Genomic DNA, 14,671 nt, shown 5'->3' on the forward strand with positions numbered 1-14,671 from the left:
TCCTTCATGATGCTGATCCATGAACTCATGTTCACTGATGTGTTTTAGCTTTAACTCTAATCAATGAAATAATTTTTAACAGAAAAGAATTTGTTTGTTTTATGAATTTTGAGCTGTAAAAAGATATAAATAATACATGTGTAAAAAAAAGAAGATGAAAAGCAGATATATAAGGATTGGATTGAAGGAAAATAGCTATTGTGATTTTGTTAACTGATTTTTAAAATTCTGAGGCATGTGTTGCTGAATCTTTATGCCTTGTGAGTTTCAGCCCTTCAAGTGATCATATTTAAATACCAGTTTTAATAATGAAATTCATTGTTTCAATGATGTTCAGTATCTTGCCCTGGAGCGCTTTTTGGTTGATTTCTTTTAAATTACCTGTTAAAGGATTTGAAGTTGTTTATTGATTTATTCTTGGCTCATATTGTTGCTCATATTGTTGGAAGAATTCTATTTGTTAAAATAATGCAAATCTTATCCTGAAAAGAATAAAAAACAGTGTATGAACATGTCACTTGGATTCGGCTTTAGCCTTGTGTTCTTTAGGGGTCTGCACACATCATATGATAGCAGCCATTATCCCATACAAATCAGATCATAAGACCTATTCTCCCATAACAAGCTTAGAGAGATGAGTTCTTCTCAAATCTTTGAATTGTCTGTGTATGGTATAAGTATGGAGGTTTAAGTTCTTCTTTGTTGATGCTTCAGGTCATATATGCTTCAATGAAGTGAGAAAGTTTGATTTAGAATTTTATTCTTTTGAGCTTGTGACACATTACATCAATGATTTTTTACCCAAGCATGATTTGCATTCATTTGTTATGAACATGATCAGGTTGGATAATGTTCTCTTTACTTGTATTCCCTATGATGTAGTTAGTTGATTGAATTATTCATATAGTATGGAAACTAGTAAAGGTTATTTTTTTTAGCAGTGAATTAGCCCCTATTTTCTACAGCCCCTGTTTCAGCCCCTATTTTCTATAGCCTCTTTTTTCAGCTCCCTGTTTTAAATTTTCCATTCGCTTTTTGAATGAATTGATTAAGTTTTTTTTTTTTTGCAGTCCACGATCTAGCCCATGTTTTGTGTTTATAAAAACAGTCCAGTCCATGATTTACCCTGTCTTGCATAATACAAATCCATTTTCAGTCTTGTTCCTGTTTTGTGAATGGTTCAGTCCATATTTTGTAAAATCAGCTTATTTACTTGCCATTCATGTTGTTACTAAGTGAGCTATGACTTTAGAATGTCTCATGTCATAATAGACAAATAGATGATTCATTTATTTCCTTGTTCAGGTGCTTGCATTACCACAGTTTGAGCAAGTGAGCTCCAATAGTTTTATTAATAAGCATAAATGAGAGTGGGCTGTATTGGTGGAAGATAAGAAAAGTCTATTGATAAAGGTTTGTTCATAGCTAGCAAAGTTTAGGTAATGTCCTTAATTTCTTTTGGTTTATTTTGATACATGATTAGAGTAGAGTAAGTCAGATTTTTTTGCACATTCTAAAAATTTATGTAGTGATATCTTATTATCTATTTATATCTAAAGGCCTGTTGGGTGCATTCTTGATACATAAAAAAAAGGGACTTGATAATTAGGTCTGCTATACATGACTTGGTATTTCAGAGGATCATTGTATCTAATAGAATTTTATATTATTTGCTAAATCCTTTACTTGATTAGTTCTTTCCATGATCAAGCTAGATGGTAAAAGTATTTTTAAGAAAGTGGTATTATGTTCAAATACTAGGAAACCTAATTTTGTTTGCTTGCCTACTCCACATTTTTTTTTTAGATTGAATAGAACACTCCTAAGTATTTGCATTACACGTTACATAAAGCTCAAGATTTTCTCTTCATAGTCAGCACTATATAGCTGCTGTTTCACAGTTTTATGTACTCTGCTTTTGTGTTTTTGGTTGATTTTAAAAGCATATTGTTGCTGTCCCACAATCACTGCTGTCCCATAAGTTCATATATTTTATAGTTGTAATTTTAAATTTGGTCAAAAGCCCATAGCTGCTGTCATATAGGTTTGTACACTCTGTACTTGTAATAATAATTCAGTCAAAGGCATGTAGCTGCTGTCTCCACCAGTTTATACACTCTATAGCTGTGATTTTTGTTTGGTTTAAAGCACCCAGCTACTGTTTTATAGGTATATACATTTTATAGTGGTGATCTTTGTTTAGTTTAAAATATTTGGCTGCTGTCCTGCAGATTCTCAACCTTATGGGTATGTTTTATAAGTCATTTATAGATCTGTCCCATATATTTTTGTACCCCATGGTTACGTTTTGCTATTCTACAATTTTTATAGTTATATTTTGGATACATTTCAAACCATTTATTGATTGGTTATTTTCAAGGATCAGGTACATTTGTTCATTTTATCATACCTGTTTAAGCTCTAATTAATTATATCCATATTGTTTTCGTTGATTTTGTTTGTTATCTGTATACTTTAAAAAACAAGAGGAGTTATATATATGGCAGTATAGACATTCACCAAATATTATTCAATGTTGTCTTTTTTCATCATTTGAATTTAGGAAGTGATATGAAGAAATAATATTAGATAATGTATATAAGTGTGGTGCTGATATTTTATTATCCTGGACTTGGATTGAAATGGTTCATTCTTATTGATTATATAAGTTAGATCCTTGGTGCAGGGAATTTGGTATTCAGGTTGAAAATGATAAGGGTATTGTCTTGGTTTTGAGAATAAATTTGTTGCTTGTTGAGGATAAGTATGTTGATTGATTTTATAATATCTTATTAGGGAAAATGAAATGACTTAGATATGATGGAATAAGTGAGAATGTATTATTAGTGATTTTTGTCAGCACTTCGTTATGTTTGCTACTGCATTCCTTCAATTTATTTGGACATATATATCTTAGTTGTCTTTCTTTTTCTTCATTGCCAAGGGCGATGAAGGCGCTAGCCCAAGCCCATTCTTAGCGGACTTACATAGTCTGTATAGTGTTCCCCTCTTATGTTTTAAGACTAGCCCAGTCTTTTAGGTGTGTATCATCTTTGACACTAGAATCCCCTCTCATTGCAAGGACAATGAAAGAGTCATCTAGAGCCCACCATCTAGAAAGACAAGCTATGTCTCAATAGAAAGATCAAACTCTTTTAGGAGACGAGCTATGTCTCGTGCAGAAATGTCTTACCTCTTTAAGAGACAGGCTTTGTCTCATTAGTGAGTCGCACGTAGGAAGCTTGCTTAGCCTTATCATTAGAAACTCACTTCTTAGTTGAAGACCGACTTGGTCTGTTAAAAATCATACCCTTCTTATCTTCTCTTCTCTAGGAGACATGCTATGTCTCATTAGCACCTCTCTTTGAGTCATTTGTTTTTGAGTCAGTCTTTAGCCTAGGAGTCAGTCCTTTAGTCTTTCAGGAGTCAGTCCTTTAGTCTTTTAGGAGTCTGTCCTATCATCATAGGAGTTAGGATTCTTTCCAACCTCTCATCAAATATTGTGATTTTTTTTATCCACTCTTGCAAGGCATAGGATGTTGTCCAATCCTCGCAGAGTCGTGATTCTGTCATTTTCCCCCGCAAAACATAGGATGCTGTCCAACCTTTGCGGGATATCTGGAGTCTGTTATACTCTTATGATGATAGGATGCTGTCCTCTTGAGTCAAAAACACCAAAAATATCCGAAAAATTTAAAATCTCAAAAATCTTAAGTCATTAGGAGCGTACTAGGAAAATCATTTCCGAACTACGTTGGCTTGATCCTCTTCCACGAGGTACGTAGTGCAGCTTAGGATCCACATCCCAAGTCCAGCCAAACTTTCAAAAATAAACATTTCAAATCTTTAAAAAATACAAAAATTCTTCAAAACCTTTTCAAAAAAATCTTCCCTTAGAGTTAGGAGTATGTCCTAGCTGTTTAGGGTGTTTTAGAATTAGGAGTCTGTCTTGATTTATATTGATATGGTGTGTCCTGTCGTATGAGTGTCCCTAGAGTTAGGAGGCCTCGAGTCGATCGGTTAGACACTTAGTCGAACCGATGGCTAAACTAGGAAGCATATAGTCAACCTATGGTTTTCTTTAGGATGCACAGGCTTGTTACACATAGGATGTAGGGCCCACCTGCATTAGCTTAAGGCTAATCAACTTGCATTAGTTAGGGCATATAGAGAGTCCTAAAAATTACAATTCACCTGAACTTAAGTAATCGTACAAAAAGCTTTAAAATCTGTTGAGTCTAGTGGATCGAGTCTAGGATAGCGGTTCTAGATGGTTAGGCATCGTAGTTAGAATAGGTCATCGAACTACGTTGACTCCGATTCTTCCCGAGGCCGGGATACGTAGAGCAGCTGGGATGGACGGTTATCTTGGTCCGAGTCAAGTCGCATTAGAGTTAGGATTTGTCTTGTCCTGTCATATATAGGATTGATTTGTGTTTTATGTTTTGATGTGTTTTCTTATTTTCTTGTACTGATACTATACATTTAGCTGTAGCTTGCATGTGTATGTCCACCAGAACTTAGACACCAATTAGGTATGACATTCATAACCTAGCCATTTTTAGGTGACACTTATTTTATTTCTTTTTAAGTGTGTTCATTAATCGTCTCCGAGACATGCATGATTAAGTAGACGTCTTCTCGGAGATATTCGTTCCCATTTCACATGACTTTCGCCCAAAACTCTTCAAAATCAATAATAAATGGCATAAGAGACCAGGTGTTTACACTTGGGCGGACGAGGTGCTCTTCGGACCTTCCAAATTCGTAACCAGGCACGAACCTTCTTTTATATCTCTGGTTATCCGTTGCAACAGAGCATAGTATGGGATCATTGGCCCACTTCCTTGGATGTCGACTCTTCTTTATTTAAGGTACGCCTCGAATCTGGGCTAGTCCCCGAATCGAGAGGTATCTCACCTTTGTATCGCCACTCATGCTGTGAGAGGCACTTCTTTCAAGAGTTCCTTGGTAGAGCTCTCCATTCACGTGGATAATCTGTAGTGAGAGTGAGACTCCGCGTGTGGGCTCGTCCCCCGCGTCTCTCTCGGATCGGGGTCCACAGATAGCGTCGATTTGCAAAAAATCGGGGTGAAGTGAAAAAATTTACAATTTTCATGGGTTGACTCGATTTTTTGCTAGCCGATCCAATCTTCACGACTCAACCCAATTTTTTGAAGAATAGGCTCCATTTTTTGCGAGTCAACCCGATCTCTTACAAATGTGCTTATTTGTCTATTTTGTCCGGCCTCGATTGCTCTTGTTATATCTTTTTCTCTTTTGCTTCTTTTTTCCTCTACTTCTTTTTATTGTATTTAACAGACCAAAAATAGAACCTGGAAAGGCGAAATGGTCTTTGAGATAATACGGCGTCACTCCGAGGTCCTACGTCCGACTCGCCATCTGTAAATTCAGATTGAAAATATAATTATTTTGTGATTTTGACAAATGCACGTCAGTTCCTGCTTTTAATTATGATGACTATTCCCCCTTCTCTCTCTATGAATCTAGATTTTATCAGGTAGATTCATCCATTCAAAATACGACCAAAGACAACAGGACAGATGGTTAACAGTATTATGGAAGCACTCTTATGGTGCACGTTCACGGGTTTGAATAAATATTACTTGAAAGAAAACAGGTTGTCCTTCAAAAAAGTTTTTCCAATATTTTTGGCTACCTCTTGGCTATGATTAGGACATGGGAGATGAGTTTTCTGTTTGGGAGAGAAAAAAAATTAGTGAAGCACTTGGCCTCATGGCCTACTTATGCATGAGATAAAGTCAGGGTGCAACTTCGGTCGGACAAAACCCAAAACCCATAAAAATGGGTTCAACCCAATTTTGGCTCAGGTTGAGCTGGCCTTTCCTCAGGTTGGATTGGGTTAGGGTTGGATTTTGGAAATTCCAACCCGAATTACGGGTTGGGTTAGGGTTGAGGCCTTGGGCAACCCGAAATGACCCGACCTCAACCCGTCCCCCTAATTTTATCATGGTTTTATTGCATAGCAAACCCAACCGGACATGAACCTGAACCCAATATACACTTTTTGTATGTTTTTGTATTTTTGACCAGGGCAAACCTAAGCCTATCCTGATTCGATTTTGTAAATCAGGTTAGACGGGTTGAGTTAGGGTTAACCCTTCTCAACCCGAGGCTTGGGTTGGGCCGGGTTAAGTGGGGTTGGGTTAGGGATGTTAGACGGCTCTAATTCAAACAAGTAGGGCCCACCCAAGTAATGTTTGTACAATTTTTGTGAAATTGGTCTTTTGGTGTAAGACGATTAGACCTGGCAAACGGGTGGTCGGGCCGGGTCAACCCGCGGGTGCGGGTCACACGGGTCAGGTCAAGAGATGACCCGCATTTTTGCGGGTCAGAATTTTGGTGACCCGCGCGGCCCGCGGGTGGGCCGGGTCACCCGCAAATATAATATGGGATTGTAATTCTCATGATTTGACCGCACCGCAGAAGTTTTTCCAGTAATTGTCATAATTCTCGACATGTTGTTAGTATTTTTCTCGTAATTTTATAACGTCATAACCATTTATACGTAATTTTTCATTTCAAACTTTACTCAGTTATTTTACTTTTGTTTTGTAATGATTACACGCATCTTTGCACAGAGTATTACCACCTATGAAAAAAAAAAAAAAACGAAATGTTATCAACACTACTGAGGGCACTCTCACTTTATTAAAAGTATGGTATGGCCCACACCATCAGATGATCCAAACCGTCCATTAGATGGGCCATAGCCTAAATAAGTTATGCTCCAAAAATCATTTCCATAGGTGCTGGTAACATTCTCCGAGAAATTCTTAAAAATTACTGTAAAAATGCGGGTGCCCGCGGGTCGATCCGACCCAGCCCGTGTTTTTTCGGGTTGTATCAACCCGCGGGTTAAATTTGACGGGTCACTAAAAGTCAGACCCGTGCCAGCAAATTTGCGGGTGGGTCGGGTCGACCCGCGGGCACGGGTTGCTTTTGCCAGGTCTAAAGACGATTGTGTTTTTGTTAGTCTTTGAAGTATTATTTTATCTTTGGTTGAAGATAGAATTTAGTACCTATTTCTTAGGTAGTAGATTTTATCATGTAAGCAAGTTTATCGGATGTGGAAATGTTAGGGTTTTTCTAGAGATGTTGGGGTGTTGGACAGTGGTTCTATTTTAAAAGGCTAGTTGTGGTTATTTGTTAATTGTTATAGATCAATGAAAATGATGGAAAGAAGATATAGAAGAAAGAAAACCGTCCACTCTTTCTATTATCTTCTTAGTTTCTAGAACTAACTTCTTTATTCTCTTGTTGATTTGTATTTTTGTTCATAAAAATTAACTAGGTACGGCCTCAACTCGACCTAACCCAATCCAAGTTGCGCCCATGAAGCACTAGTGCAAGCGGCCCCTACAAAGTTTCTGTTCGTTAGGGCATAACAGTTGGTAAGGTTAGAAAATATCGAAACATGATGTTTTCCATAGATGCTTCAATATTGGAGGCTTCAAATGGTGTCCAAAACAGGCTGAGCATCTACCTATATATCTTCTTACTTTTCCATCTGACGGCTATTACTAAATCTCCTAACCGACATTCTTAGACACAGCAATTCCAAGTCCTCCCACAGTCCAACCTGGGGTAAAAATCCGGCGTCTAATCAAAGGCCGACATGTGAAACATAATGTTATCTGCCATTGCCGAATTGTGCTGACTATCTTTGACTCAATGTCTTCACACTTGGCATCCGTCATCTTCTCTGGCTTTCCACTCTAGCTTTCTATCCTTTCCTTTCAACCACGTAGTCAGATCATGTAATACCCGGTCCCAAATAAAGTTTTTTTTTTTTAATGTGGTTGTCCTTATCAAATTGAACTTATGGTTTTTTTTCTCTATTGGTGTCGTTGTCAAAATTTAGCCTATAACTATTTGCTTGGAATGGGTGTCAATACCAACATCGAGTTTGGGAATAATTGCTTGGAAATTGGCGTCTTTTTCAAATAAGGGGGCTGTTATCACAATTGGATTGACCGAGTGTGACACATTCCCCTATGTTTCATTTGATATTGAATAGAATCTTAGACTAGTAGGTAGGATATATTAGGAAGTGCTATCATCGTCATGATTTAATCTTGGTAGGTTTCCTCCTGTGAATTTCATCTATATGGGAAGTGCACTCACATGGAAAATGGGACAGTTAAAAATTCATTGTTTTGAATATTGCTTGCAAAGCAAATAAGGCATGTGAACCATTCAAATTATACTATTTCCAATAGGAACCGGATGGGACTTTTGGCATACTAGAAAGGAGAAGATTCTAGGCTAATTGGAGAGCTATGATTCCATATTTAGATAGAAAGTGTTGACCATTAACTGCTATGATTAGAGGCAGAATTGAGAGACTGATCTCTATACAAATATTATATTCTATTATAGTAGAATTCTTAAGATGTCAGCGCGTTGTTGCTGTTTCCTTTTCATTTTAAATTCCTCCATAAGAAGGTGTCACCAACATTGGTATTTTGTTTGGCATGAAGAGTCTTCATGACCTATTGACGGATCAGACATTACTACCTTCCTGGTTCTTTAGTGCTAAACAAAATCCTCCTCTCAAGCTTTTCAAAAGAGTCTATTAGATATGTTGGAGTGAGATTCAATCATCTTGATCTGACCATGTTTCCTTCAATCCTTGGTGTCGGCAATTGATCTCTAGTTATACAACTAAGCTCTCTGTGATTACCATACCGGTTTGCTTTCACTCGTCTTCTGAAAATTTCCTAACTAGTTGAACTTGATCATAGACAACACACATCCTCACTCTTGAAATAGTCGTGCTACTCGGAACCAATGCCACTGCTGCCGAGAGAGAGAGAGAGAGAGAGAGAGAGAGAGAGAGAGAGAGAGAGAGAGAGAGAGAGAGAGAGAGAGCACCACCCGTTCCCCGGTGAGTAATTTTTCCCTCTTATAAAATCCATAAGGTATTGTAGCGGACATATAGCTGTACTCGTTTAGGCTCCTTGGTTAATTCAAGTGTTTTCCTTCCCATTTTAAAGATTAGTGCCTTGTATGTGTTATTGTTTGTAACTGCAATAGCTAGTGAACTTGGTTGAACCTTCACGCAAGCCATTGATACATACGTCATTCCAACGCCTCAGAGCCACAACCATTGTAAGGGGCTGACTTTTTGCATTGGCAAGCCAGTTTTTGGGAATCATCTCCATCATCTTCATTTTGGGAAACACGTTAACAGTTGTGTGCCTTATTTTCGTAACCAAATTTCCATCAGTGGGATTGTTACAAACAGTTCCTATAGCGCGTGTTTTTTGGTGTAATTCCCACCCCAAACAATCCTATATAACTCTAGGATTTTTTTTATGATTCAGCCGCGTACTGTACTTTACATTTCTCTACACTATAGGAAGATCTTGTTCGTGGGTCTTGACCTTGCAAAGGAAATTCCTGGAGTAGCGCTTAAGGTAGGTGATCCTACCCTATGTCAGTGTATTACTAGTATTTTCATATACTTAGATTTGTTGCAAGCTTTTATTACAGTTCGTTATATGGAACCTGTTTTGAAAAGGTTTCTCACAGGTCTCTTTTAGCATGTCATATTAAATGGTTGAATTGTCATTATCCATGAAATGCTTTAGTCTTAACATGCTTTCTTATCTATGCAAAAAAAAAAAAAGAGCTTTGTGACTAACATGATTTTTGGAAACTCAATTCCATGAAATACTATTGAAAAGCATTCTATTTATGATATGGTTTCAATGGTTTGGAACGGAGGAGCCCCCTATGGTTTGAAACATCTACAAAATTTATGGCACTGTATTGCAGACATTAAATTGCTTCTATCTATATTTGTATACAGTCTTGGTGTGGAATGGGTTCCGCCAGTAAGGTTGATCTCTGGTGGGGATTTAGTGCCCAACCTGCTAGTGGGTGGGTACACTAGACGTGATCACGTAGACTGGTCGAGTTTATTTGCCGGTAAGGTTGATCTCGGGCAGCCAGTAGGGAATCCTCTGGCTATCGATAATATTACATTGTGAGCTTTTGGACCTGTGAGTCTTGCAAATGAGTGTTCGTCACGAACGAGTTTTCATCGCCTTCGGTACACTACTTGCTAATAAGGTTGGAAATTGGCCACAGAGAAGACTGTTAAGTATTTGATATCTAAGTAGAAAACTGCAAAGCCAAGTGGTTGGAAATATGTATTCTTTGTCATTGATTTCAAAGTGGAAAATTGCATAACCGAGTGGTTGGAACCGTTTTTTTAGTAAAAACATATATTTTGCTTATGTGGCTTATGTAGAAATGATTTTCTTGCTTCTTATCAATTTCTGAATAGACTAAAAATTTATATCATGTTACTTCTTATTCCACACCAGCATATATTCGTTTCCCTGTTAGCTGACTTGGATTTGGAAAACCGGTTGGGTTGTTACCTCATTATGTGTGGTTTAACAATTTTTAGGTCCTGAGGAGCAGTAGTAGACTTGCTGAGGAATTCAGGCACTTGGATTGGAGCCCAGGAGATTTCCTTCTTTCTTTCATTATTCCAGTTTAGAAACTTTTGTTATTTTATCAAGGTGATTGTTGTTGCATAATTATTGTTGGGTTTAGACTTATGGACCTGTATGCGTGTTTCATTTGAGCTTTAATTGAGACTAAAATTTCTGCATTTATTAGTTGCTTTGATGATAATAGTTGGTTGTAAAGGAGCCTTACGTGCTTGTAGGGGCAACCCTATGGGCATGCGGCGGCTATCACGTGTAGCGGACCCTTAATTCCGGGTCTAGGGCATGACAGGGCGTGACAGTTAAAGTGGTATCAGAGCAATAGGTTAAGAACCTGTAATACCTTAGGCAAATTGTATTTTTAGTACCGTTCGATTATTATTATTATCATCATCATTATGCATGTATTCTATGACCTGGAGCCTTACTAGTGATTGGTATTGATGGCATAGGTGTGGCTCGTACAAAGAGAGTGGCTGACCTTGTTCGTGCCCCTGTTGTTGCGCGGACCCTAGTTCAGCGAAACTCTATATCGGCTCCAGTGCAGGCAAACCCGGCGCAGGAGGAGGAGCCTCCTACTCCTATCGTCCATACTGCAGAGGGGAGGACTCATCAGGAGGTCATCCCACCCCTATCGTCCATACTGCAGAGGGGAGAACTCATCAGGAGGAGACAGGGTTACCCCGATTAGAGTGTATGATGGAGACTTTGGTTGGGGTGGTGACCCAACAGCAGCATCAGCCGCAGCCGCAACAGTTTGAGCCTCGTTAGCAAAGTTGGATGACCGAGTTTCAGAGGATGGCTAGTACATTTGGGGGTACCACTGACCCCCTCGTGGCTGAGAAATGGCTGCAAGAGACAAAGAAAATCTTTGAGTTTCTGTGGATACCAGAGCAGGACAAAGTAGTAGTGGCCACGTTCATGCTTAGAGGAGGCGCAGACGCTTGGTGGAAGATGGAGAGGCGTGTCAGGGGGACCCCTATCATTTCATAGGATGAATTCACTACCGCCTTCTATGGCAAAATATTTTCCTGATAGTGTGAGGATTCTGAAGGAAAATGAGTTCTTTAATTTAAAGCAAGGGAGCAAATTTGTCATAGATTATGAGGCAGAGTTTACGAGACTAGGGATGTTTACACCCTTATGGGTCATGGAGGACGACGGGCTTCTTGCTCGATGTTTCCAAGATGGACTCAAGGAGCCTATTAGGCATCGAGTAAAAGATTTTCAGCTCAGCACCTATGCAGATGTGTTGAGTAAGGCCATATAGGTTGAGGAAGGAGTCCTCAGGTCCCAGTAGCATAGGGACCATCAGAAGAAGAGATTCAGAACAGGAGGTCAGCAGGAGGGCCAGAGTTCAGGAGGGCCAGCTAAGAAGCCCAATTTCCACCGCCAGGGAGGCGGATCACAGCAGAGTCAGCCAGCGCCCGCAGCATCAGAGTGCTGGTCAGAGATCTAGTACACAGGAGTCTGGATTGTGTGCAAAATGCAAGAAACCTCATGCAGAAAAGGATTGTCTGTGGGTCACTGGGGCATGTTTTGAGTGTGGCCAACTAGGTCACAAGGTAGCAGATTGTCCTCAGAAGAGGAATTTTCAGTCTTCAGGAGCACTCCCAACAGGGCAGGCCCTGCCCACAGGACAGAATCGGGCAGGGAATCAGAAGCAGAGGATCCCAATCCGAGTCTATACACTGACCGAGAAGGACGCTATGGCCTCTAATGTAGTGGTGGCAAGTATGGCATTAGTTAGTTGTTGATTTTTTTATACATATCAATGTCTATCTAGAATTTTAATGTATTGCATTTTGATGTTTTCTTAATTAATAGTGGGAATGGGTTAACCTATGACAGGTACCCTTCTAGTAGCTTCTGTCCATGCATATGTGTTAATTGATTCAGGCGTGTCACATTCTTTTATATCAGCCCGGTTTGTTATGAATCATGGATTAGTTCATGAGCCTTTAGATGTAGAGCTATGTGTAGACACACCTGTAGGAGGTAGCTTGATTACCGACCGAGCTTGCAAGTCGTGTGTAGAGAAGATCGGTGATAGGGAATTACCCGCTGATTTGGTAGTCTTGCAGGTGAGGGATATTGGTGTTATACTCGGGATGGATTGGCTAGCTGCTAATCATGCCAACCTAGACTGTCACAGTAAGCTAGTGACTTTCCAGATGTCGGGGCATCTAGGGTTCAACTTTATGGGTTGTCTAGTGGGCGCACCTCCCCGTATTATTTCAGTTTGTAAGGCTAGCAGATTGATAAGTAAGGGTTGTAAGGGTAAGGGTTTTCTTGCCACTGTATCAGATGTCAATCAGGGGGACCTCAGACCTAAGGACATTGCAGTTGTGCTAGACTTCCTAGATGTATTTCATGAGGACTTGCCTGGGTTGCCTCCAAATAGGGAGATCGAGTTCTCCATTGACCTTGCGCTTGGCACGGGTCCCATTTCTAAGGCTCCCTATCGGATGGCTCCAGTGGAACTTAAGGAGTTGAGTGTGCATTTATAAGAACCGCTTGCCAAGGGGTTGATCACAGCTAGTGTTTATCCTTGGGGTGCACCAGTGCTGTTTGTGAAGAAGAAAGATGGAAGTATGCGGTTGTGCATCGAGAGCTGAACAAGGTAACTGTGAGGAACAAGTATCCGTTGCCAAGGAGCGAAGACATGTTTGATCAGTTACAGGAGGCTCAAGTATTCTCTAAGATCGATCTTCGCTCGGGTTACCATCAGTTGAGGATCAAGCTAGAAGATGAGCCCAAGACAGCTTTCAGGACAAGCTATAGACACTAAGAGTTCTTGGTGTTGCCGTTTGGTTTGACTAGCGTACCCCCAACATTTATGGATTTGATGAATAGGGTGTTCAAGCCATTCTTAAACAGATTTGTAGTAGTGTTCATAGATGACATCATAATCCAAAGAGCTAAGAAGAGCATGAGGAGCATATTGAGGCAGTGGTGGATTGGAACAGGCCGACCAATGTGGCAGAGGTTCGCAGCTTCTTAGGTCTGGCAGGATATTACAGGAAATTCGTAGAGGGATTCTCACGAATTGTCGTACCACTGGCCCGTTTGACGCGTAAGGGAATCAAGTTTGAATGGTCTGATAAGTGGGAGGAGAGCTTCAAAAAGTTGAAGCGAAGATTGGTGTCTACCCCGATCCTCACTATACCATCTGGGAGTGGAGGATTCACCATATATAATGATGCCTCTAAGAGTGGTTTGGGATGTCTGTTGATTCAGCATGGAAAGGTAGTGGCCTATGCTTCCAGGCAGTTGAAGCCATATGACCAGAACTATCCGAGTCATGATCTAGAGTTAGCAGCAGTTGTGTTTGCATTGAAGATTTGGAGACACTACCTTTATGGGGAGCCATGTGAGGTCTTCACAAACCATAAAAGCCTAAAGTACTTGTTCATGCAGAAAGAGCTAAATATGCATCAGAGGAGAAGGCTTGAATTGCGGAAAGACTATGACCTGACCATTAGCTATCATCCAGGGAAGGCTGATATAGTAGTAGATGCTTTGAGCAGAAAGACCCAGGGTAAAATGACAGCTTTGATAACTAATCAGAGGCAGATCATAGAGGACTTGAGGTGGTTGAGTATTGAGGTGAGACAACACGAGCCTGGTGTGCAAATTACGAACCTGAGAGTTCAGCCCACTTTGTTAGAAAGAATAAAAATTGTTCAGAATACTGATGAGAGACTCCAAAGATCAAGGCAGGAGTTGAGGCAGGAGTTGAGGCAGGATCCCCATCAAATTTTAGAATCCATGAGGATGGGTCCTTGAGGTTCGGAAGTCGATTGTGTGTGCCTACTGTTACACATCTGAAGAGAGAGATTATGGATAAGGCCCATAATTCTGGTTATTCGGTGCACCCTGGAGGTACCAAGATGTACAGGGACCTCAAATAAACCTTCTGGTGGAATAACATGAAACGAGAGGTTGTAGAATTTGTGGCTCGATGTATAATCTGCAAGCAAGTCAAGATAGAGCATCAGAGACATGCAGGGAAGTTAGAGCCCCTCCCTATCCCAGAGTGGAAATGGGAGCACATCACTATGGATTTTGTGACCAGTTTGCCGAAGACATTGAAGAAGAATGATGCCATTTGGGTGATAGTCGACAGGTTGACTAAGTCGGCTCACTTCTTGGCTTATAGA

At 39.9% G+C, this 14,671-nt stretch overlaps 1 protein-coding gene across 1 annotated transcript; it reads left to right on the forward strand.

Annotated features, from left to right (window-relative positions):
- Positions 1 to 11,523: 11,523 nt before the first annotated feature.
- LOC143868028 (uncharacterized) lies at positions 11,524 to 14,297 on the forward strand. Its single transcript, XM_077376153.1, has 5 exons — positions 11,524 to 11,764; positions 12,066 to 12,242; positions 12,360 to 13,004; positions 13,088 to 13,200; positions 13,749 to 14,297. The coding sequence occupies exons 1-5, from the start codon at positions 11,524 to 11,526 to the stop codon at positions 14,295 to 14,297; spliced, it is 1,725 nt and encodes a 574-aa protein (XP_077232268.1).
- The last annotated feature ends 374 nt before the right edge of the window (positions 14,298 to 14,671 follow it).

This window comes from Tasmannia lanceolata, unplaced genomic scaffold (assembly GCF_043159265.1).
Source record: "Tasmannia lanceolata isolate RefF3 unplaced genomic scaffold, GAP_Taslan_0.1 ptg000003l, whole genome shotgun sequence".
Lineage (NCBI taxonomy): Eukaryota > Viridiplantae > Streptophyta > Magnoliopsida > Canellales > Winteraceae > Tasmannia > Tasmannia lanceolata.

What these genes read in the sequence shown, in the direction of transcription:
- LOC143868028 (XM_077376153.1), top strand. Translation starts at nt 11,524, where the DNA reads ATGGCAAAATATTTTCCTGATAGTGTGAGGATTCTGAAGGAAAATGAG. An exon ending in CACCTATGCAGATGTGTTGA is followed by an intron (nt 11,765 to 12,065) that starts GTAAGGCCATAT and finishes GTGGCCAACTAG; the next exon opens with GTCACAAGGTAGCAGATTGT. An exon ending in CTCTAATGTAGTGGTGGCAA is followed by an intron (nt 12,243 to 12,359) that starts GTATGGCATTAG and finishes AACCTATGACAG; the next exon opens with GTACCCTTCTAGTAGCTTCT.